We start from the raw sequence: 25,918 nt of genomic DNA, 5'->3' as shown, positions 1-25,918 counted from the left end.
GACATTTTCCTGACATATCAAACGCGAATTTTCACGCTTTTCGTTGCTTTATCCCCAAGATGATCCGGTCGTAATTTAACGTCCATGGTAAATCTTGGAGGCTCGGATGCTGTCACACACACGATCGCATCGCCACGCTCGAGAAAATATGGTCGGATCGGTTGGAGGACAGGGTTTCAGGACATCGCATCGGTTCGCAAAAAATCAAAAAGAACGAAAACGACCACGTGTAACGTTTGTTCAAATATCAACCAGTCTTTCTTTCTTTCTTTCTTTTATGGGCAAAATGTGTAGCAAAAATGTTAGTGGGTAGGTCATAGACGGCTGTGAAAGAGAAAAATCAATATTTTCTCTACCACTATGTCCCATGGAGGTTCTAGCTTTCTAATTAATGCACACGCGTAATGCAAGTTTTTAATCACTCGCGGTTGCGTGCGACCAAAGTCTAATTACGCGTATCTACCTACTGCAGCACCAGTTTATTTATATCTACCGTTGCACCTGCAATGCTTGAAACGTTATTCGAAATTTACGATTACGGTTACAGTTTTTGCAGCTGCTTCGACTTATAGCTTTCTAAAACGTATCATACGTCCCTTGACTATTTGCAACAGCAGCAACATTGGATGGGAGAAACTGAAATTATCTTCACATATTATGGTACGTGCATAGATTACTACCTTAATGGTCATGTTATTACATTCCTCGTTTCGCCGTCTATTAATGTCCTGAGAAGTGTACGGGAGGATACAAAGAGGTCGTTCGTTGTATCTCTCGACTCGACTAGCATGCGTCGCAGTCGTACCTATCTACTTACATATGTATATGGTATACGAACAGACCGAAATATCGTAGGGTTTAATAAAGATACACCTCGTGGCTCGTATTTAATTAAGCGTCGCTGTGATACCTACTTAATCTCCAAACAGCATCCGTCAGCTTGAAATGCGCGAATGAAATTGACGAGTAGGTTTTCGGAAAGCGTGTCTTGGCAAACGGTTTGCCCTTCGATTCGAGTTGAGAAAGAAACTGATAATATGTATTATAAAGTGGATAAAGTGGGTAAAGTGGATAAAGCGGATAAAGTGGAAAATTTAAACCCATGAATACGCAACGCAATAATATTCCATTCACGGGACGGCGATTACCTCTAGCAAAGTTAATTGCACTTTCTTTCCTATGCGGAGGATGAGGTCGAAGATGTCGCACGACGAAGGTCGAAAGGGTTTCGTGGCCTTTTATATTCAAAGCAGCGCGCTTCATTAGCGAACGCGGTTTCAATTCAACACCGCAACGATTTAATCCGAGCTTGCGCGCTGCCTGTCGCCGCGCTGGAATTCAATTTTCCTGCGGTCTTAATGGACGAAAACGTTTGCAGAGTCTGCTCGTGTTTCCATGGCCGAGACACACACATACACACACAGTAGCGACAGATCCGAAGTAATCGCAATTTTTTATCCTGAGAGAAATGAAAAGAATAGAAATATCGAAATTCGTTGATACGAAACCTTTTGGTAATGTTTAAGTAAGAAAATTGGAACGGTTCGATGATTCGTTATGAAGATTTATCAAAAAGTTTCGCTTCGGCGAAACAGATATAACCAACTCTACTTATGTGTGTCAATCGAGTGAAGTTTCGGTAATGAATTCCGTTCCCATGAATGTAGGTAGAGGCTCTTTCCCTGTTTCCTCCTAATTCTGATCAGTTTGAAACTTGCTCTCACAACGCAAAGTCAATTCTGCTTTACGAAACTCCGGTAATGGAAGCTCAAGTGCACTTTGGTTCTTCGGGATTCACCAGACGAAATAGAAATTATAGCATCCTCTGCGTGCTCGTCTGACAATGAGCTTCGTCTCCCATTTGTCCTGCAGTTTGCGATATTTCAACTGTTTCATTTTAGCAAACAGTTTAATAATAATATATACATATAGTACATATGTATATATCTCGATTAACGGAAAGGAACGGAAGGGAAATTGATTTTAGCGATCGAAAGTAGACGGAATTTCAATGGAATATAAATATTCTTTCGTTTTCTCTCAAGAGAGACAGAGTGAAAGAAAGAAAGAGGGCGGGAGAATATACCTGGCGGGAGGGTATAAAAATCTCAACTATATTCTGTTTACGTTCTCCTGCTGTTGGATCGATAGGTTTACCTCGAGGACAATATTCATAGCCAGGAGGATAAAGATACACGAGTCTATGGCGAACATTGAACTGCGATATATTAAAATCGACGTTTTAAAAATTTCTCTAGCCGCTGGCTGAAAATGCACACTCGTTCCAATATATGTATTCTCCTAATATTTGTCGATCTCTATCTGCAGATAGATATATTTTTATCTTCAATATCTGTGTAATGTAATTAATCACAACTAAATATTTCAATTAATATAAATATTATATACCTACATATAAGTGATTGTGTGAACGAATTTCATCAGTTTTGGAGACTCGAAACGACCGATACCGGATGATGTCGTTTGTCATCAAGAAAAGTAGCAGAATATTAATTAAATGCATTATCCAAATTCATTCCGATTAAAGGCTGTTCCAGAAAGGAAATTTCAGCACAAGTCGTCCGATACGATAACAAAGTGGCAAGACACGCGTCTTCGGGTACTCGTGCTCGTAGAAAGTTCTCTTTTACCATTCCCTGACGTGTGCAGTAAAGCTAGCTCGGTTGTGCCGTGTCATTTGCATTCTCATTACCATCGTCGGTCTTATTTAAATAGGTGAACAACTGCGAGTCACTCGGTGGCTCGTTAGACGTCCCAGTTGCAGGCTTTACGCTACTCGTTCGTTTCAAACTTTCCTAGAGCAGCGTTCCTACCTTTCGAAAACAGTAAAATAAGGCTAGTTTTCGACGCGTCCCTATCGAAAAACGTGAGCTTGAAACGAAACGTTGGACAATTTTCTTCGAGAAATAATTTCGTAAACAGTATTGTTAATTTTGCTAATCAACGAATCGATATCGATATCGATATCGATATCGATATCGATGCTTGATTAAAACTGGTAACGGATAAGTATTCGTGCCATCCGTATCATTCGTGAGAACCTCGTGTACTTACATAAAAAATTCGTGTTCGATAATAATTCTCCGAATCAAATGGTGATAATGTTTTGTATCAATTGGAAATCACGTTACCTTCGATCAGTCGATTAGAAATGAGTGAAATTCGGTCAAAGTCGGCAGTGAAATTGGCTAGAGTTAATATCACGAACGAGTCCCTAAGCCGTGATGGCAAAACGCTTTCCAGCAGACTGGACACGATTATCCTTTTAGAAGAACGAATCCTTATAAAGTAGAGGCCAAAAAGCAGCTTCCACAAACGCCGACACGAGCTTCTGGCATCTGGCTGATTATTATTAAAAGTTAAACCGTACTCGCTAAAGGGGTGGAGAAAGAGCAGGTTAGTGGGTTGGAGAAAAACGAGAGACAGAGGCTCTGGCTGGTAACCTCCTTAACCTCTTTGCATAAAATTAAAGCTAATAATATTCATTTTGCGAGTACAGTTCCACGAAATCCCTGAAACGCCGCCGCGCCGCGCTGCGCCGCGCCGCCGGGGCGTTACGACTCTGAATTTATAATGTTGACAATGAAAATTTGTACGTCGAGTTTCAAGGGTTCCCGGGTCGAAATTTCACGCCTTCATTCTCCCCCTGACGATAATTAGCTTCGAGTTTCTGGATTGCTTCTGACAGAGATTTTCAGACCAGTGAACTCGTAATTGAGATTTAACACGAGTCGACAAGTTAGGAAAAAAAGTAAAAGAAAAATATGTTTATTAGCAATTATTTTTCTTTCTCGTAGGTACAAACGTTCTTTGTACCTAGTTCGATTTAAACGATGTGAATATATTGCAAATATATTGTACCTATTTATTCGAATCGTCTTAAAAAGTGTACATTAAGAATAAAAGAATCATGGTTTGGCCGAAGGTGGCGCTCGAAAACTCAGAAAGATGCGTTGACACATGGTCTTTGAGGAAGTCTCTTTGATACTCTTATAGGTACGCTGAATTCCATCGGGAAAAGAAACGGTACGGAATTATGGAAAATATCCCTTTCGTTAGCCAGCCATGCCGTTTGTGGCATTCACGGAAAAGCTGCTTTCTCGAATTCTTCAAAGGGCCGTCGACGGCGCGGCGCGGTATAAACTTGATACACTCCTTTGCCTGAATAGGAGAAAAATTTGTGTATTCTGTTTAATAAGAAGAAAAAGAGCGCGTACTCTATTGCTCTAGACGTTATCTTTTTTTTTTGCCTTTGTACTCTGTAGTAAGCTTAAAATCGATTTGGGACGGGAAGCATAAAGGTTCGTTTGAAGTTTTTACCGGAAAAATTGATAATTTCGAGCAAATGCTGAAGTAATCTTAATGAAAAGACCACTTTATGGTTCAGCGGCTTATTCCTTGAAACAAGATTCTTCACAGAATTGTTACCGATTGATTTTGTCATTTTCTAAAACTCGTTAGTTTCGTTATTATAAAAACAGCCAGGTAACTTTTTTTTCGTGGTTAATTGTTATCCGGTGCAAAATGAAAAATTAATACCCCGTTTTGCAAATTTTTCACCTCTTATATTGATCAGCAGGAGTAGCAGAGTGTACGTTTCAGAAGGGTGGGCGAGTAAAGAGGTAGAAGATGTCTTCAAAGAACGTTTAACCTCGTTGATCTTATAAAAGGCTTCCTGTTCCATAGTTAGTATGCGCGATAGAAGAGAGTGGGGTGTTGGTCGTGGAAAAAAAATTTCATTACCGTTAATTGAAGAATTTTAAAGGCAATCAACGAAGCTAGTAACTTGTAATATCTTAACAATGTTACTTCTGAAGGATAGTCCATCTTGTTGGATCTTATTTCGCTCTTAAAAGTGTAATGTAGAAATACTTTTAATTGAAATTTAATTCCTCAATGAGCATCATTCGATATTCGACAGGGACCAAGAAGCAGTAAAAGAAGAATCGATACCATTTGTTAACCCATCGAACTTTGTCATCAAAGTTTGTTCTGTTTAGTAGAAACGAGAAGTTTCGTTTACGAATTTTCAACTAGAATTTTCAACAGTGAAGTCTTTCTTCAAGTTGGAGCAGGTGAAACGATAGGTAGCTAACCGGCTGTATGTATTGATTTTCCAGCGTATCTTCGGGCATACATTAATAATGCAAGCAGGTCCGCGATATCTTTCTTCTTGAAATGTTCGCTGGTACTTGGTGGGGACCAACCAATTGAAGAAATTCAAGAAATTTCAATTTCTCGTTGAACCAAACGAAACTATTATCCCAAGGATAAGAAATTGTAATAATATCGACATGTTATCAACCGGTAAGAATTTTTATTTAGGGGCTGATTACGTGTAGCCAATGTATTACGTGGAACAAAAATCGTTTGTGGTGTAGTTTGAATAATGGCTGTCCTTGCGAATGCTCGACATGGATTCTACACGATTAGAGAGTAGAATAACGTGGAAAAGGGAACACCTGTTACTGAAGTAACAGATATATCTACGCGAAAGAAAGGAACTCGGCATGTGTGCGTACCGATAAGGGATTTGGTAAGTTGTATAAGTCGTAAGTCGTAAGTCGTAAGTCGTAAGCCGAAAGGAAAAGTTTTCTCAACACAACAAGAGAATACTTAAGAAGTGAAAATAATAAAAGTGGAAAACTCATTTCGATAGCTGGATCTTCCAAAAGAATACTCAACTACCGTGCACCGTCGCGTCGCGCGTCGTCGCGTCGTCGCGTCGTCGCGTCGTCGCGTCGCATCGTCGAGAGTAGATTTTCGATCGCATCACTTGCTGCGGAATCGTAGCCTTCGGCGATGAATCTCTGAATAACATTGATACACGGATTGAAAGAAGTTGCCGGAACATCGTCGATGAGAAGGAAGAAGGGAAAAGGAAGGCAAAGGGATATCAGACTTGCGTTGTATTCGATTTCTCGTTTCACAAAGGCAAGCAGCCTTTCAACGTGGCAGCGCCTTCAGGGGAAGGCTAATACATATACCAGCTATCACGAACCGTACCATACCGCATTAGTATTCTCCGAGGTATTAAGTATATGGTATGTTCGTAATTCGTAGGAAAAGCCCGTACTCGATGAAAAGCCTAAGTAATTTAGGCTGAATAGCCGAAACATGCTCTAAAGACGCGCTCGCAAAATAGTTTCGTGAAATTTAATAGATGGACCGGAAGCGTGTAAAACACAGTACATAGTCGGTTGGTGCTCGAATAAATGCATCATTTCATTGGGGATTCAATGTTCCTGTGTCATGATATCACTCGTGTGCGGAAGCTAATAAAATTAACATCCGAGCACCGCCTTTCTTTTTTCTTTTCCTTTCTTTTTTTATTTTTCGATTACTACTCTCATCGTTAACGTATAGAAAGTCGTATTGTATTTTCACGTTCAGGATTCAGGATTCAGGATTCAGGATTCAGGATTCAGGATTTAGCCACAGAATCGAGCGGCAACTGGTGTTTCTCTAGCTGAACGTGGTGTCGCGATATGTACCTGTAATATGTAAATGCACCACTCTGTTCCACGACACGTATCGCGCGTTCAAGAAATCATCCTGTAACCCGACTGATAAATTTCTACAGGTTTAACGCGTCCGTCCTCTCTATACTAGTAACTAAGATCGATACCTAGTGTTCGGAGACGTTTGACGAACGTATCTCTGTTACGTGTTGATATTTAATCATCCTGGACTAAAGCTGAAGCTTCACAATCCTGCTGTTTGTTTGTACGCAGGATTTCTAGAGATTATTTGTCTATCGTATAATCGATGTTAGATCAATACCATGACTGAAGGAATTTCAGTTAATAGGTACTCGTAATGGTAGGTGTTCTTAAAAAGTTACTGTTTCGAAGGATTTGATATTTTAAATTCACCTTTCGAAACAGATTGCACACCTTGACCACGAACAAAAGGAAAAGAGGAAAAAAGGGGAAAAAAGGGGAAAAAAGGGAAAAGGTTTTACCAAGTCTCTGAGCAGAGTCTTTACGAATCGTAGCCATTCTCCGTGATCACACAGGGTGCATCTGTGGACTTTACGAGTGTCGGAAATTTTCTCGACTTTCCCTGGGAAGGTAATCGCGAAGGGAGGGAGTAAGAGCTAAGACTCGTAGCGTCTCGCGATCCTGACCAGGCAAGCGTGAAATCCTGGAAGAACTGGATCCAATCTGTTTGTAAAAGCAGAAACGCCATCGAGTGTGTAGCAAGTCTTCTTCCCTGCCTGCTTCTCTCGTAAATCCGAGACGGGCCCGCAATCTCGATGGATTACGTACACTCGGACGCGATTTTACAGTGCAACAGGGAACCAGAGGTTCCAAGTTCGGCGACGTTCAGGCTGTGTCTGCAATTCTTTCAGTATCATTTCCCGCGAATTCCTACTACATATAGTTCTACATTAAGACAGCTATTAGCCCAAGTTTCGACAATTTTTTTTTCTCCAATTTTCTCTGTATAACAACAGTTTGTTTGTAGATTAGAGTTGAAACTTGAGCAATTAACTAACCTAGGAACCTAATTCGTTCCTTATTTTACCGATTTAGCAGCAATCGTTCGTTTTCGAGGATCTCGTCAAACCACGTTCCAATTAATTCTCGCTTCTTTTCTGCTTCGAAGGGTCTGATCCATGGTTACTCGTTGCCCATACTTTCTACAGGCTCGAATTTTTTCTACGAAAATTCGATAATTCCCGTATGACGTTGCTGCCACCCTTGGAAAGTTTTGCGATCCGATAAGAAAGTTTCGAGCGTTAATGGTAATGGTGTGTGGAGTGTGGAGTAGTTTGCCCACGGGAAAAGAAATATCCCTCGCTGAAGGATCAGTCGTTAGAAATGAGCAGGATTGTTTCACGAGGAAGGAACCTCGTGTATCCAGGATCTCCGTCTAGATTGGAAGGGATTTTCGAAACAGGATGGCCATCGTGAAATCCTTTAGTTCGTGATTCGATTTCCCTTACTGTCCCCGATACGCTTCTGCAGGAATTACCTCCATCAAGTTACGCAGACGAAACTCCATCCGAATATCCAAGGATTTAGAGAACGTTGAACGTTTTCAAGAGTATATGTAGTAAATAATTTTATGATGATCTTCGTTTCGAGGATTTCGTAATATTTATTCAAATACTTTTCTCCAACTAGGTATTTTCACTTGAAAATTATTTTCACGCGGAGGATTTTTCAATATTTATTTACATCTAGATAAGTACTTAGGTATATGTATGGTATGTATGTACATATAAGTACATTTGTGTTACCTGGAGAAACGTGAATCGTCAATCGTTCAACAGAGAAACATTATTGGAAATTGCGTAACGGTAAGGGTGGATCGACGCAACGATGTTGTGATTATTTTGCTAACTGAAACAGTTATTAATTCGAATGCCGTCGCGTCGCGTCGCGTCGCGTCGGTCGGATCAAAGCTGGAAAAGCTTAAAACGCGTTTTAATTAAAAGTTCCACGTGGCGGCGGCGACCTGTAATTTCAAACTTTTACATTCAGAAGCGCGAGAGGGAAAATGTGTCCAGCGTCGAAAGAAAACAGCATGGGAATGTTAAATGAGACGGGAGCAAGAAAATTTCTCTTTTTTAAACTAAATTTTCCTTTTTCTCCATCCGAAAGCCGAATTCTGCGTTTCAATTCGTGTTGCATGTTAATTACTCGCTGGCCAGCTTCTCTGAACGCGTGTCACTAGCCTTCGTAACGTTCAACCGGTAAGTTCATCAGCAAGCTACGCCACACTATTTTTTTCTTTTTCTTTTCCGTTTCCTTTTCCTTTTCCTTTTCCTTTTCCTTTTCCTTTTCCTTTTTGTCATTTTTTATTCCAGCTGCTCGTTTAGCGTTAATGATGCATCATTTCTCGTTGTCGTGAAAAAATTCACGCTCATTAAAAGTCCACTTGGTTTCAAGCTGCGAAATTTACGTTGAATCAGCGAGCAGTTTCTCGAGATCTTGGTGATATAAATATTCTATGCTTTGCCAAGCTTCCTACGCGGATTAATTTGTTTAGATAGGGATCTAGTTGATAAAAATTAGTTAGAATCGCGAGGAAAATAAAGAAAGACGTTATTTCAGGGGAAATATAGTACCGTCAGAGTGAACCGTCAGGTTGCATGCAAATGAATTTTTTATGTTTCCTTTCATTTCACAAGCGTGACCCGGCTTGCGAGGATTAAAATTTAACGAGCCGTACGTGATTCTCGAATAGCTGGCACCGTCTGTGGCGTTTAAAGGCTTATTTCCGCGAACGCAAATTAAACATCCACCCTGGAGGCGATCAAAAAGTTGACAGTTTTCATCCTTTTATCAAACGAAACTGGTTGCCTGTTTTTTTTTTTTATTATTATTATAATATTGACAAATATGATTAACTCCGTGGGTCTAGGTTGAACCGATTCTTTGTCGAGATACCAAACAGTCCCTGAAGAGGGTCCCTAAATACTTAGCCTTTCAAGTCGGTCGTAGAGTGGCTGCAGATTGCAGATGGTTAGGTTCGTCATACCATGCCAGAGAAAACAGCACTCTATCAGCAGTTGGGATCGGTCGGTCGAGAAAACTTGTTCCTTGCTGTTTTTTCATGGTGTTTCATGGACCATTTCAGATTTAGGTCACGATAGACGCACGATGCTCGGACGTTTTTCTCGTATGCCTCTCGTACGTCGCGTTGTTTCCTTGCAACGCTGCTTATCTTCCTACTGCCCAGCAAACAATCTTCCTACCTTCAGCGAGGATAGAGGGCGAAGCTTCTTTTTTTCTTTGAAAAGTCGAGCTACCCTCAGCCTAGGGCTACCCTTGGCGAAAATCTGGCTAAAGGCTTTTATGTGCGCGGCTGAAGTAGCGAACGGTGTTTCGAAAATCGTGCGATTTCCCTTGCGAACTTGGATCGTGAACGTTGTTAACGAGCTGGGAGTAAAAAGTACGACTGTTCGATGTTTACAAACCCACCAATTCGAGCCCGCAGTCCTGTTATCGATTCTTTTTTTTCGAGGGAGCTATCAAGCCTTTATGTTTTACAATATATGTAATATGTTATTCTAATCGTAAACAGGAATATAAAAAAAATCAGAGAAAAGCATATGTATTTTCGAACAGATACATCCATTCAATTCACATTTTCCTCTCTCATTTTTGAATATAGCAAAGTCGGGATTAACATTTCATGTTAAATTGTCTCTCGATTTAAACAGAGAAATAAATATTTTCAACAAATATTCAGGAAAACAAACGGAATGAAAAGCTTTTCTTTCTTTCTTTTGTTATTTTTAATTAAATCATTGGTATTGTCAGATTACCGAGCAAATACAAATGAATTACATCTCCATTTCCATTTATTTAGTTTCTTTTATGTACGAGTGGTGTAGTAGTTAACCTTGGTAATATCAAGCCTCTTTTTTATTTATAATAGGTAGGTATGTACATAGAATGTTAAAAGAGGTGTGAGGCTGACGCAAGCGTGCAAGCCGATCAATAATTAATTACAGTTTTTACTAATAACATGTACATCTTTTTATTAGGTACTAAGTCAGGATATTTGATTCTCGTTTATTGACGTCTTGCATCGAGCAAAATACTCGGTTTAAAAACTTTCTTTTTTCTTTCCGGCTTTTGTAAGACTTATCGTTAATGTTGCCATTAGAGAAGAGCTAAATTAGCTGTTGACCTGGCCAGCTGTTTCAAAGTGCAGCTTTCTTTATTAGGGATCGTTTAACCTGGACTTATATATGTGTACCTTCTTCACTGACCCCGCGAAAGAGGATATTAATTAGCATCGTTATCGTGGTAGCAAACCTTTTTACGTAACAGGTATTGATGAGAAAATTGGAAAAAGTTGGTAATTAGAGGAAGAGTTGGCTAGTGGACGACAGGGTGGCTATCGATGGGAAGGGTGTTAAATTCTCCTTGAATTACAGGAAGTTGCAAACATTGAACGAGTTTCGTTCTTTTATTTTCTTCGATATCTGTTCAGAAATTAGAAATGATTTCAAGTTAATGCCCCCACAGTTACAAATTTAATATAGCTAAGTAAGTTAGCTGCTTTATTGAAATTCAGTTTCTTATCTGAATTTAGTAATTTAGCGCAGATAAACCTGAAAGATATCATCCAACGAATTCAAGAGGTTCTTGAAGAGGTTTTTTCCTACGTTACCTTTTCCAATCGTTTAATTGTCCAATTGAAACTTTTAGCTTGCTATGATATGACATTTAACATTTAAAGTAGTACGCGCGAATCGTTTAACGAATCAGTTTAATTAGCTTAGTTTATAATTGTTAGAAGGGGTTAAATACACGGCAGTTTATTTACCAGGAGAATCTTACGTCACAGTCGAGTCGCAAGTTACTTTTAACGATGTCGGTACACGAGACGCTTTTAATCCCTCGATAATTATCTAAAAGTTTGTCCAATTAAGAAGATCGTGTTCAACTTTAGTTTAATTCAACGAGGGAGGAATTAGAGTAGCCGAAAATCACCCGATACATCGAGTGAAAACTAATTGAATATGTAGTCCAACTGGATTTTACAAGTTTCCTCTTAATTGAATCATCGGTTAACAGTTGCATGTACATATACTAAATGAGTTCTAACTCACAGACATAGGTATACCTATGTACCTTCCTTCAAGAATACAAGTTTATTTCAGTGATAAAACCTTCCTGAATCTGGTTCTAGATTTACAGCAGCCACTTTTCGAAAAATCTACCAGCTGCATACGTTAATTCCACCTGTTCATTCTCTGTTCGTCTTGGAGTCGTTCAATAGAGTTATATGTAGTGACGTTTCTGCCAGTTTTACGAGAACCTACCTACCTTCGTCATTTCCAGATGTGACGCGAAAATGCAAATTTCCGCGGTCTCCAATGCGTCTCATTGCAATACGCGTCTTTAATTTATAGGTACATATGTATCCAACGGCAAATTTACGAGCTAATCTAACATAGACTTTCCATATAAGTACCTATTGCAAAGAAGAATATTCAAAAGGTATAGAAGATATAAAATGTCGAGAGTATACATACATAAATGAAATTTAATTGACACTTTCTCAATTGTCGTTCAAGGATTAATTTCGTTGAAACGTTCGTCGAGATCGCGCGACCGATCGCGGTCAAGAGACATTTCATTTAAATAAGAATAAGAATTGTCATCATTTTTCGCGGAGTGTGTGAATTGCGAATGAAAGTGCTTCTCCCAACTGGTCGGAAGGATTTTTACCTTTTGTATCCTCTTGATCTGGCTCGGTTTCCTTCTACCGACCGCCACGACCGCGACCAGACGCCTGCAGTTGAAGATTAAATTAAAATTTTTCGACGATTTCGCTTATTATACACTTTCATGTAGAGTATAATTCGAAAAGAACGTGATTGTAACGAGAAAAATACTTTCGAGGAGTGATGGAAAAAGAAAGTGGAATTATCGGTAAGATATAGATAAATTGCAGGTGAAATGAATAAAAGACGTCGTCGTATCTTGGTAAGCCTTGAATTAAATTGTCCCTTGTAAACTGCACGTATAGTTTGCATAGCCATTTACGAGCCTCCCGAGCCACTTTACCGTTCCGCCTTTACTGTCGTCCCTCCCTCTCGTGCCATCTCACTTTGCCACTATTAAATTAGTATCCATTGCTTTATGGCTTCCGTTCCTACTCCCTGCTTTGTCTCCGTAATTATTCCTTTCCCAAAAATATTTCCTCGTTTTCTCTTCTTTACGAGACAATTTCGTCCAATTGAGAAGCAAATAATTTACTGTTTCTCTTTGTTCGTTTTTACAAACGAATTTCTTCAGCTAAATAACGTTCAATTGCATCAGGTTGACAATATTAAATTCAACGCTTTTACGTTTCTTTTCACTTCGTTATGCATACAATAGGTAAACAGTAGAATTGAAATGGACAAGAAATTGAGATGCCTATCTCGTACTTTGTAACGAAGCAAATTGTAACTGATTGTGAGTAGAAGAATCCCTTTTTAATGACAATCAAAGATTTTTCTGATGAAAGCAAAATGAAAAAGACGGTGGCCTAATTGACTATGTAGGTATTCCAAGCGAAATATTCTCAAGAATTTAGTTCTTCTTCGGTATATCTACATTAGTGAACAAAAGTTGTTCAACAATATATTATAAATAGGTATGTGTCTCACAATCAGTTGCAAAAGAGGAATTCCCAATCAAGTTACTTTTCTATTGAAATACAACGTTGCGTAATTCTTCATTGTTTCTACATCAATTGTTTTCATTTTATCGACTTATTGTTAGATAATTTTATCGAGTTACATAAGCGGAAAGGAAAGGAAAGGAAAGGAAAGGAAAGGTGTTACGTCGTCCGTAGTAAAAATATGATAAAACAGTTATACAGTTGAAAAACTAATCGTAAGTGTTTCAAATGCACTTGGAATCTGTCAGAAGCAGACTCTTGTCTCCTGGAATTGTTTTTCTAACTGTCATCGGTCTGAAAATCTCATAAATTTCCCTGGACGCAGCCAGCCTTTTGTTCAACTCATAGGTAGTAGAAAAATACTATCTATAGAGTGGACTATAAATGTTTGTTAACAAAGTTAATCGACCAAATGGGAAACTATTTGATTATTTGACAATTTTTCCAACCCTTTATTACGTAAATTGTAAATGATTGAGATTTACGAGCATAACTTAAATTCCTGTAGGTTTCGAAATGTTGTTACTATCCTGATAACTTTGCACCTCGAATTGTTTTCTGGAATGGTTTACCTTTCACGGTGGCAGTACATACTTGTTGTTTGTTCGACGCAATTCCTTAAGCAAGCCCCGAGCAAGAAAATAAAAAGCTACGTAGCATACTCTGTTTGTTTTCAAACCACCACTCCGGAAGCAACTTTTGACCCAACGCGACGCGACGCGACGCGACGCGACTCGATCGATATCGTGTTGAAAAGAAATTTGAATGGTGCTTGATAGGAAACGAAACAAAGATTCTTTAAGAGTCAGCCTCGAAAAAACTTTAATAAAATTTTAATAACAAATTGTTTTGCTTGTGTTTTTTAATAGCGTCGCGAAGAAAACGCTGGCGATTCAGCATTTCAATTGAAAAGATCCTCGGATCGAATTCGTTCGAGTTGCGCTTTTTACCGGTCGCATAAATAACTGAAACCACGACTCTCTACGCTTGGAAGGCCGTCGCCGACGCCGACGCACGATCATTAAAAATTCCAACGGTGTAAGCGGAGATTAGCGTCCAGCCACACTGTGCATCATTTAATATGCAAACTAGAGAAAAGGAGTTTATTCGAACGAAATACGCGTTCATTATCTAGCTTTGAAAAAGAAAATTTGAAATAATTCATATTAGTCGGGTCGCGTTACAGCTGATATAAAGCATGGTCCATTTTTACGCTCGGTATTTTCATCGCGTGCAATCTTCGTAATTACCGCGTCGATCGATGTCATCGACACCAATTGTTGCCGTTAAAACGAACGCCTGTGTCGCGGATCCGCGCGACCAGCGACGAAACGAACGAACGAGCACACCCTGTTCTCCCCCTGCATTAAATCGATCATCGGTTGTCGTTGCTGATGTTTTCGTTTTTTCTTTTGGTTGCGCGTAACCAGGAGTCTGGCTTACCAGGATAGCAGGGCTGGCACGTGCGGGTGTCACGCACCATAGGTATCGCTAATTGCGCCAACCATTAACGATTCTGCAATTTGCACAATAAATGGTCGTTACCAGTGGCGCAGGCGTTATTTAAAGCGTACTCCATCAACGGTCGAGGCTTCCTCCTTTTATCGCGAATTAATTAATCCCAGGCAGTTTTCCATTAAACCATCGCACCGGCAGACGTAAACTGGGATTCGCTTGAAAGCTTACCGCGGCACGCCTTCGTATATTAATGTTTCCTGGGATTCGATTAATTTCTTCCGAGTCATGGAAAGCTGTCTCGCGTTGTCTTCTTTATCTTTTATACTCTTACTTATGAATATCAGCAGGAAGCACGTCACAGAATTGGTGAAAAATAGGGGCTGGGGGTCCGCTATGCTATCGTTAACATTGGGTCTGAGACCTCTTTCTGTTCTGTTCTGTTCTGTTCTGTTCTGTTCTATTCGTGTCATTTATCAACATCAATTTCCCACGGTCCGATAACGGTTATCTAATTAGGCGAGTTTCATTATACATCGATGACAGGTTGCATATTTTAATGAGCGTTGCAAGCGTTTCTGTTCACAGCTACCGATACATCGTATTTATCAAATATGCGTCATCACTGTCGGTTACGCTATCGGCAACTCTAAAGAAAATTTATCGATCTTATAAAATGATATATGTATGTATGTAGTCCTAAAGTGTATAACCGTCGTTGCCTAACATAATTAGCATACAGGGAAACAGAATTTTGTTCATTATCTCCGAAAGGGCGTACTAAAAAGACAGACGGGGAAGCTGATTTTATTTGTTCATTGTTGGCGTGGAAAGTAAAAGAGAAGGGATTTTCGTCTAAAAACCGTATGGCTAACATCCAGAAGCTTTTATTAACGTTATCTCTGCTATATTGTTTGAAATTTCACCTTATCTTGGTAAAAGTGTATCAAACATCTGATCAGATTTCATTCATCAACGTATGATTATTCAACGTATGATCGTTGAAGCAGCCGTATTTATAGAACAGCGCGTGAGCCAAAACTGCGCGAACGATATCGTCTTTATTATTACATATATTGGAAGTTATAATGCATCGTGAGGAAGATATTTCTGTGTAATACCGAGAACGGTTAGCGTTACTAACCGAAGCGCACCGGGCCGGAGCGGAGGCTGGCAAACGCGTTTCCATTGCTACAGGTTGCCAGTAACGTTCCAGGCCACGATACTCTCTGATTAGAACACTAATTTCTAAGCACGCTTATGAGAGTTGGCCCCTAACGATCTTAACCGTGCGTGAAATGAACGATCAGAAGCACGAACTGCACACAGGGCATCGAAATCATCCACTAATAGGTATCCTGACTTCAATTATTTCGAGTTTCATTGACAACAAACGTTGCCTGTTTCCTCTTTGAAATATACATATCAATATACAGTATACATACATACAATATACAATATGATAAATATATTGAAATGTTATCAAGAAGATGGATTGAATCGAGTCCAAGTGACGAAACTACGATCCCTTAGCAAGAATTAACGTTCAAATCATCCTATGTATACTCAAAGTGTTGAACAGGATTAGCGTCGCCCGAATGTCCGTCAATTGGACGAATTCCGTTTGGTGTTCGACACCTCGCTACCGCTAGAATGCAAGCTTTCGGTCAGGAATCAGGAATCCGGCTATTTTACGCTACAACGATAATCGTCAGATCGACTGTAACATCACACGATGATTACGCCTCGATTGATCTTCTCGAGGCAAACAGTTCGTACCCAACGATCTGCTTCCTGCAGATTTCCTGCTAATTACACACCAGTCGAAATTCAAGACGAGAAAATGACCAGAGTCAATCAAATAAACCGTCCATTTACAAACAGTCTTGGAAGATTTTATTAACTAGGCGCACTCGATAAGACAGTAAAGCAGTCGATAATCTGATATAGGTATCGCTTCGTATCGCTTCGTATCGCTTCGTATCGCTTCGTATCGCTTCGATCGGTGTTATCGTTTCGTAAAAATCTTGCGTAGTGGAATTCTCCTAATACATATTCCCTCTATCAGCATTCTAGCTTAAAATAACAGCACTTTGTATTTGAAATATTTTAAATATGCAATCATTAAGCGAACAGTGATACCTCTGCTGTATACGACAGCAGTTTGAAAAGTTGGTACATCGCTTCAGGTGTTTCCACGTTTAAAACCACGTATGTACCGCGCGTGGACAAGGATAATTGTAAGCTTTTAAATTCAAGCTTTACGACTGGTAATTTTCGTGCTCGTTTCGGCTTGAAATTGGACTGCGTTAAATTTAATTTGAGAAAACGAAGAAAACAAAGAAAATAGGAAAGAAAAAAGGAAAAAGGTGAAGAACGAAGAATATCCGGAGAAGAATTAAAATTTAATTTGATAATGGTTAACAAATGGGTAGGAAAACGATAGGAATCCGCGTAAGAAGTCTCGAAAATTGCAATTTTCATAGAAGCTCGTTCGCGTTGGTACGTAAATTTTACAATTCATATTTTTCAACTAATTGTTAAGGAAAAAAAATAAGGAGAAAAAAGCATTTGAAAGGGCCATCGCTGTGTCTCTCGAATGGAAATTGGCAGGGAACGGTTTCGAACGTAGCAGCTGCTGGATATATGGTACACAAAGCTAAATAGGGGTCGTAACAGAATCTCTCGGCAACGAGAAACAGAAAAATCAACGAATCCAGAAATTGACCGGAAGCTAGGGGGAATATTCGTGTAGCAGCGAAGCAACGCAACGTAACGTATAATAACAAAGTCTCTGAAAATTACTACTCTGATTCTGTTCCCTTCGCTTTACCCATTTCAAACGCTGCTTTTGCTGCAAAATGTTTGCTTGAAAGTGTGCACCGATGTCACCGTGTGCAGCATTATCTGAAATATTTCTATACAGAGAAAGCCACTTCGCGAATGATGCACAGGAAAGTGGACACTCCAATTAAAAGTGTTCATTAGCGGGAACTAGGAGGTTCTCTATTCCTGTCATACTGTGGCATAAATACGTGTCACGTCTCTGAAATACTTGGCGTCTGTGAAAACTGGGTGACTTGGCGAATAATAATTTGGTAAACGTGCTTGGAAAGATGATTTTATAAATAATTGTCTATCTTACGAAATGCTTGTATTCCAAGCTAAGGATATTCATATCTTTTTATTGTCAGGTTTATAAAAATTTCTCTATATATATGATTAACTAGCGTGTAAATCAGCATATATCAGATGTAGCTATTTAGGATAGGATTGAATACGAGGCCATTTAACGTGAAAATCCTTTGATAGTGGACAGATAGGAATATACGTGGTTGTAAAGTATTCATGAACATTGAATAGATTATACAGGAGATCCGAGAAACGCGTAATTAAGAAACTTCTTGCATTGCGGTCCGGCTTTTAATACAAAGAAAAGTAATATCAAGGCAAAGTCGTATCGTTTGCAAGCCAAGCGCAGCTTACAGTTGAACGTGAAAATTCTTGAAGCTTGTCGCTTTTTACGTCGCGGGGCCAGCCAAGTATTAAATAAGACGAAAGTAAAGTAAAGTAAAGTTTCGAAATTAATCAAAATTCGACTGAACGAATCGAATCCAGGGAAACCGAGCTACCCACGAGACTAAAGGGGGGAAAATATAAGAAAATATCATTAAGAATCATGAACGATTTAAATCGTAGTAGTCGTAGAGGTTTGTACCTCTTCAGTTTCTTCACGGTTGTAATTAAAATAATTAGTAGGAATAATCTTGGGGTTAATAGCGTGGCATGCTTACGATTGGAGCACCGTTATAAGAGGCCGAGCTGGCTAGCTGTAATTAAAACGCACTACCTGGGAAAATACGTGGATCCAAGCAACACGCACTTTTATGCCAGTCGACAAGTTGCCTGGCAACCGTACCCTCTTTATCAACCCTGAAAAAAGACTTTTTTTCCACATCGTCGAACGAACTAGAACGAACCAGAACGTAGCTAAACGTTCTTCGACCACCCTCTGCTCACCTTTTGCTCGTTTCCTGCCATTTCAATGCTGAGTAAAACATTGACCACTACAGAACTTGATAATAAGCTGAAAGTAAAAATGTCAACATCAAGTGATAATTTTATGCTAATTTATTGTACGGTAAAATTTCTGTGGAGAAAAAATGAAACGTACTCGGAGAGAAGAGAAGAGAAGAGTGCGCATAAAGGCTAGGAGCCACGTTATTCAAAAATTATGCTGGACCTGCGTTATTCGTTATTTTACGTAGGCACAATGTCACGTCTAAGCTAGCTTTTTATTGTACGGCTGAATTGTTCGTAGCTAACAAAAATCCTTCTCAGCCGATCCCGTCTCATTTTCCCCCGCACGAAATTCTCCTGGTTTGCTTCACCCGACTACCAAACTATTCGCGAGTGTAATGAGGTGCCAGACATTGCTTTAGTGTAGTTACTTAGAACGGGACCCGACACGAAATATCTGAGAACAACGGCTGATGAGACATACATCTACATATACATATGTATGTAGAGCCGGAGACGGACAGTTTTCATTTTCATGAAAGTAAGTCTCGTTGAGTTAGACCGTTGAATTGTTGACCGTTGCATCGAAAGAAGAAGAATTTGTAAAGCAACCAGGAAATTCACCCATTTGACACATGGTCCAAGCGTATTCAAAAAGAAACTAAACAGTTTCCCAATGGTGTGCGTTAGCAGCTCGTTAATGTCGCCGCAGTTATTCGAAGAACGTGCTTTCATTTAATTTCATGGTATTCGAACGATGTTGATTCACCGGATGGACCCGGGCGTACTGAAAATTTAATTAGGATCGCATTGGCCGGGCCACGCGTGTTGTGCTTTCGATAATAATGCATGCACGGGTTAATTAATTTGCACTCCGCTCGGATGCACGACTGTTTAGCGATACGCATGTAACGAGTAGAGTCGCGATGCTTTCCCCAACGTTTCACCTCCACAGCTATTCTCTTTCGTTCCTCCCAATTTGTTCGATGTCGATCGCATTCGTTAAATGTGTTCTGCATTTTACGTGCTTCCAAGTACGCATAGGTTTCGCAAATGTTTCACCTTTGTTAGATTTTTCATAGAAAACGCTTGGAAAATAGTGTAAATACATATTGTGTATCTACGTAGATATGTAGGTAATTGAACTTTTGTCGTCTAGCCTAATTTTTTCGAAATTTCCTATCTATATAAAAGACAGAAATTTCATTTGACAAATGAAATCTTTATTAAGAAAATTGTTCCGTGACAAGGAGAAATTGTTGGAAAGAGCAGTAAGCAATTTTCCGCTCAATTATCGATCAAGCAGCTTTATTCGTTTACACGGTGAGCGTGGTTGAGCGTTCGTTGCAAACTTGATCGAAAAATGCCTCGTCTGCGTCAGATGAAAGTCGAGCCGCAAAAGGGGCAAGCAGAGAGGGAGGATTTCCCCCTGGAAAGAGTCGTGAGACAGAGTCCTGTGGAGTAGCAGGCTACAACCGCGAACGAGGGCTAATAACCTAGGAAGTTAATTACGGCCGTAAACTGCGAGGGGGTTGTTTGACTACCCCTTTCAGGATAGCAAGGGTGGCTGACATAACGTGGCCTCGTTACAACAGAGCCGTGCCAATCCCTCGTCTACTTTGCCCTTTCGAAACGATCGTCCATTCTGGAAAAGCATCCTCTCACCCTGTGCATTAAAAATCTATGAAAATTAGCTAAACACCTCTTTCTGACAAATATTTCCTAATTCTAGATAGATAGATTCTGATGGAATGAACTAGAAATGATGAAAATAGGCTGAAATATAATAAGGTAAAGAGTTACAAAGTAGTAAGTAAGATTAAAAAATCGTAGAGAACTGATAATGACGCGTCGCGACGCGACGCGACGGTAAGACGGAACGAACGTTTATAGTAGGTATGAATAATTCATTGTTCCAGTGAAATTGTCTCTGGTGCGGTGCAGACAATGAATGAATGCAGTTCGCAATAAGCCAAGAAGAAAATTGCGAGCATAAATAATGCTCTGGTGAAACTTTGTCCCCGTTCCGTTCGCGTTCCTGCTGTTTCTACACGAGAATCCATGTTAATCTTTGCCCGCAGCTGAATCTACGCGTATCTTCGAACGTAAATCACCCATGAAACTAATATGTTTGTACGATTCTATATTAAATTGTACAAATTTCGTTCCTCGCTTATCGTTGAACGGGAAGTTATGTCAAATAGTTTTTCGCTTTTCCCTCGCGTCAGAAAACATTTTTGCGTGGGATTTTGAAAATGTTTCTTTTATCCGGCGGGACATGCGATCGAATCGGTTGTAGAAAAAAAAAAAAAACGAGGTCGACCCATGACATCGTTGAAAATTTGATGAATATTGGCAGTCCGTTGGCTCCCGATGAACTATCTCTTTGCAGGATCCGTTTTAAATCGTACCTCTATAACTCTATACATACCAGGCGCGAGAAATCGATTGAAAATTTCGGTTTTATCGATAACTGAAACTTTGATAAATCGTTTGTCGGAGCCCGACACACACGCGCGTCTTTCCTTTCTATCGCGTGTGAAAAATACTAATACAATGAGATTATCGCAGAAACATAGGTACATATATGTATGTACATACATATACAATATGGTATGTAGGTGAACAAGATTCGTCTTATCGGTAGCGAATCTTTATTGTCAGAAAGAAGCAACCTTCTGTTTGCGAAGAGAACTCTGGAAAATTTTCCAATTGTGTCATGTTAATTGATCTATCTTTTTTTTCCTTCTTATCAAAGTGATTTTGTAAAGAGCATCGATAAGATGAAAAGATTGAAGGAAAAGGAGAACGTGTAACAAACAGGTCGGTACGACGCGATGCGACGCGATGCGACGCGACGACGTACGATAATGTGGTTTATCGTGAAGTAGTTTATAGTCGTTTTATCTCGTCAACGATCACTTGAAATGTAAAACCACCTTTTGTCGACGTAATCGATCGTCCGATCGATCGATTAACTTGTTACTCAGAGTTACTTGTCTGTTTTTTATCTTACAATCTGATAGCAGGAGTTTTATAAAGAGTCGGCCGTTGCTCGACGAGCCATTACTAAATAGTAGTTATTCGACGGCATGGTTCGATTATTTTTGGTCGCGTGTTTCGCGCTGTTTGCGCTGCTCGTTGTCGCGGAACCCAGCACCGACTGGTACAAACGTGGCACTGTTCTCTATCAAATTTACCCGAGAAGCTTCAAAGACAGCAACGGAGACGGTATCGGTGACTTGAACGGCATTACCAGCAAGCTAGAGCATGTAAAGGACATCGGTGCCAAGGCTGTTTGGTTGTCCCCCATCTTCTCGAGTCCACAGGTCGATTTCGGTTACGACATTTCCAACTTTACGAACATCGACTCAGACTACGGCACCTTGGCCGACTTTGACCGATTCGTGGCCAAGGCCAGGTACCTTAGACTAAAGGTGATCTTGGATTTTGTGCCTAACCACAGTTCTCACGAGCATCCGTGGTTCAATAAGAGCATACAAAGGATAAAACCGTACGACGAGTACTACGTATGGCGCGATGCCAAGATCGTGAATGGAAACAGACATCCGCCGAACAACTGGTTGAGCAACTTTGGAGGCTCAGCTTGGGAATGGAATGACTCACGCCAACAGTATTACCTGCATCAGTTCGCAAGGGGTCAACCGGATTTGAACTACCATAGTGAAAGGTTGAATCAGGAGATGATGAACGTACTGACCTTCTGGATGAACCGCGGAGTCGATGGATTCCGTATCGACGCGATTAATCATCTGTTCGAGGACCCTAATTTCCGTGACGAACCGAAGGCAAACGTTCCCGGTGTCCCTGATGACGATTACGACAGTCTGCTTCATATTTACACAAAAAACCTGAATGAAACTTACGAGGTGCTAAAGCGCTGGAGAAAACTGTTGGACGATCACTCTGACAATAGCAATTCTGAATCAAAGATTACTCTGACGGAAGCGTACGCCAACCACGAACAAACGGTCAAGTATTACACCAGTGGTGTCACGCCCTTCAACTTTATGTTCATCGGCGAGCTGAACAACCAGTCCAGCGCGGCAGACTTCAAGAGACTGATCGACAGGTGGGTGAGCAGTGTGCCAAAAGGGAAGGTGTCTAACTGGGTGGTTGGAAATCACGACAACCACCGCGTAGCCACGAGATTCGGTACCAGACGAGCCGATCAAATTTCCATGTTGTCGATGTTGCTTCCTGGAATAGCTGTTATTTACAACGGCGACGAAATCGGAATGGAGGACAGGAATTTCACGTACAAGGAGACCATCGACCCGCCTGGATGCAATGCTGGCCCGGAGAGGTACTATATCAAGTCGAGAGATCCAGAAAGAACTCCCTACCAATGGGACAATACTATCAGCGCTGGATTCTCTACCACAAATGTCACTTGGTTGCCCGTCCATAGCAATTACAAGTATCTGAATCTAGCGGCACAGAAACAGGCAGCAGTGTCCCATTACAAGGTGTTCAAAGCTTTGGCCGCTTTGAAGGACAAATCCGCTGTCGCTCACAGTTATCTGAACGTGTTGGAGCTTTCGAAAAACGTTTTGGCTGTTGTTCGTAGTATAGGATCCAGGGCTGCTGTGCTCTTGATCAACTTTTCCGAAACTTCTGTCACTGTCAACGTCAAAAGCGTATTGAATGTTCCGTCTGATCTATTGGTATACACCTCTAGCGTTGGGTCTGAAGTTGTAATAGGTACAAGGGTTGATTCAGCCAATATCAGGTTACCTGGGGCTGCTTCGGTCGTCTACACTACTCCTAATCTCCATTAATGCTCCACACGATTAGTACTTTTCTTTCTTTCTTTCTTTCTTTCCTTCTTTCTTTCTTCATTTTCTAATAACACGTTTCATCATATCTCAACACTTTTCCGTTTGCGTTTGAAAAAACGCAACTTCATGTTTTATTGGCTCTGGTGCATCCAAATTTCAACTTCCAAAATGATGAAAATTTAACGACAAGAAGACCAAGCTTTCCCATAATTAGATATTTGTATAGCAACAGCATAGTAGCGGTTGCGTAAGCCCATTATTATTTAAAAATTTTTATCGCGTTATTGTAACACTTGACACAGCCGCGTGATTAAAGGTGGTTCAATTTCCACTCGCACTTGGAGTATTAATGAAATGTCTAGGTATACATATACATACGTGTATTATTTTGACTGACGAGAATCATTGATCAATGTAATTTTGAGTAATAAAATTAATTTTCATTGAGATGGCCATTTTTTTGCCGTCTCTTTACTTGGAATTTCATTTATTTAAGAAAAACAAATAAAGTAAAAAAATCAAAAAAAGTAAAAAAATTAATTTTCTTTAAATATTGTACAACTTTATTCGTTTAAAAAATTACAAAACCCATTACATTTCCACGTTACGATTGCAATTATTGTTAGGAAACTGGTAGAAAAATGATTCGCAAATTAATTACACTGTGAAAAAATCTTGATCGAGCTAAATAGAATTGCAATTGCGACGGATAGCACGCTCGGTACATATTATAGTATGAAATAATGAAAAAATGAAAAAATGCATCGAGAGCAGATGAAAATTTCTATTAGAAAGTAAAACTCTCTCTTTCATCATATTTTTACGGTTTTTCGTTGAAATTGCATGATCGAAGGAGAGAAAAAAGAAAAAAGGAACCGACGCGACGGCCAATCTCCACGGTCTGTTAATTAACTGTCCGCTTCCGGGTTTCATGTAATTGAATTATTTAGCAAGCCAGCGTCCGCCAGCTATTTTATAGAGACTTTCATGAATATCCGAATATTCATAGAATAATTACGCGGTATGCTTGAGAACGTCTGAGAAAAAGTTGCAGCTGGAAAGGGAAACGTGAATACCGAACGAAGTTATTCCGGCCACTTCCGTTGACGTCTTTAATTTTTAATACCTTAGGAGAATTCATTTCTCCGTCACGACGCGACGCGACGCGATGCGACGGGAGATTTTATTTTTCGCGGTAATTCTATGTAATTTGCTGTTAATTAATATTGTGGTCTTTCGAATGTAAAAGGGAAGGAAGCCCCGTTACACCACAGAAACGAGTTTTGCTCTCGATAGAAGAAGTTACCTAAATCAATTTATCTAGAAATTCGTGGTTCTAAAGTTATCGTATAGATTAGGTTTAATTTCCCTTAAATGCGATTCAAAGCTGTTAAAGTAACGAATATTGCGCTTTCTAATTATACAAATATGTATATGTTTGAACGCGGCATATACAAGTCAGATGATATGCTTTTGCAATTATTTTTTTCAAAGTTCAAGATTTAAATTGACGATGAGATGGGTGTCGTAAGTGTTGTTTTACGGTAATTTTATGTACCTACAACACAACTGAACTCAACATAAACTTACTTACCTACTACTTTTCTGTTAACTCATCAAATAAGTGCAAGCTTTTCATAAAGAAAAATGATAGAATGGAAAGTTTGTTTAGTAACCGGAAGGATAAATCGATTCGATAGTTTCGATAGGTTGATAATGCTTCCTCGAAATTTTCAAAGAATTCAGCAGTAGCCAGAATCGCGAGAGCGTTGTATTTGGTTGTTCTTGGAACGTGTAGCTCGAAAGGGTAAGAAGAGTGTACGCACACGAGTGGCCGAGTGGAAATTCTCAAGTTTTCATGCAGACAACCTTTGTCGTTGAGTCGGTGTAGCGATGCAGCGATGCAGCGATGCAGCGGTGCACCAATCACGTTGAGTGCACATTCTTCAACTTATCCTTCTGTCCCTTGTTCACTGTTCTTTCTCGTCCTCTTTCAGACGTTACCGAGGAACACTCGGAAAACTTGTGCACTCGCGCAACATCGGCTTCATTTGTGTACACACGGTGCATGTATTCAGAACGTGTTCCTCTCGAGTTGGTCCCGTCGAGAATCGACGTAGACATCTTGTCTATGGCCTCCATTTTACTGGGATACCGAGTTACCCTCAACGTTTCACCCTGACAAGATCAATCATGCTCGCGTTGTTTCTTTTCTACCGCAGGAATAAAAATAACTCGACTATATTAAAAAATATACCTATAGGTAACAATCTATCCGAAATAGGTATGTACCTATATGTAGTATGTCTTATTCGCAGTACGGTAACTTCCACCCTCTTAATTAATTCACGATTTCTTTTTTTCTTTGCGGCAACTCTTTCGGCGCCTTTTCACCCTGTGGATCGTGAATTTTCGAGCACCTACCCCTTTTCACAGAGTACGGCGGCAAAAGTCTCGACGAGACAGTAATAAAATTAATC

At 39.9% G+C, this 25,918-nt stretch overlaps 3 protein-coding genes across 16 annotated transcripts in view; 2 read left to right on the top strand and 1 right to left on the bottom strand.

Moving 5' to 3' along the window:
• LOC114876441 overlaps nucleotides 1–25,918 on the top strand; it is a 165,176-nt gene that overhangs the window by 32,406 nt on the left and 106,852 nt on the right. The gene's annotated exons all lie outside the window — the stretch shown is intronic.
• Nucleotides 1–25,918, bottom strand: part of LOC114876428 (protein artichoke-like) — a 104,116-nt gene that overhangs the window by 7,046 nt on the left and 71,152 nt on the right. The window lies entirely within an intron of this gene.
• LOC114876431 (maltase 1-like) lies at nucleotides 21,702–23,885 on the top strand. Its single transcript, XM_029187913.2, has one exon. It carries the CDS (start codon nucleotides 21,729–21,731, stop codon nucleotides 23,436–23,438), a length of 1,710 nt encoding a protein of 569 aa, XP_029043746.1. The 5' UTR covers nucleotides 21,702–21,728; the 3' UTR covers nucleotides 23,439–23,885.

The sequence above is a fragment of the Osmia bicornis genome, chromosome 8 (genome assembly GCF_907164935.1).
Source record: "Osmia bicornis bicornis chromosome 8, iOsmBic2.1, whole genome shotgun sequence".
NCBI classification, from domain to species: domain Eukaryota; kingdom Metazoa; phylum Arthropoda; class Insecta; order Hymenoptera; family Megachilidae; genus Osmia; species Osmia bicornis.
Note: the sequence above shows the minus strand (reverse complement) of the source record. Positions and strands in the feature narration are given on the sequence as shown.

Excerpts from the sequence above, each read along its gene's own strand:
- LOC114876431 (XM_029187913.2), top strand. The coding sequence starts at position 21,729 with ATGGTTCGATTATTTTTGGTCGCGTGTTTCGCGCTGTTTGCGCTGCTC.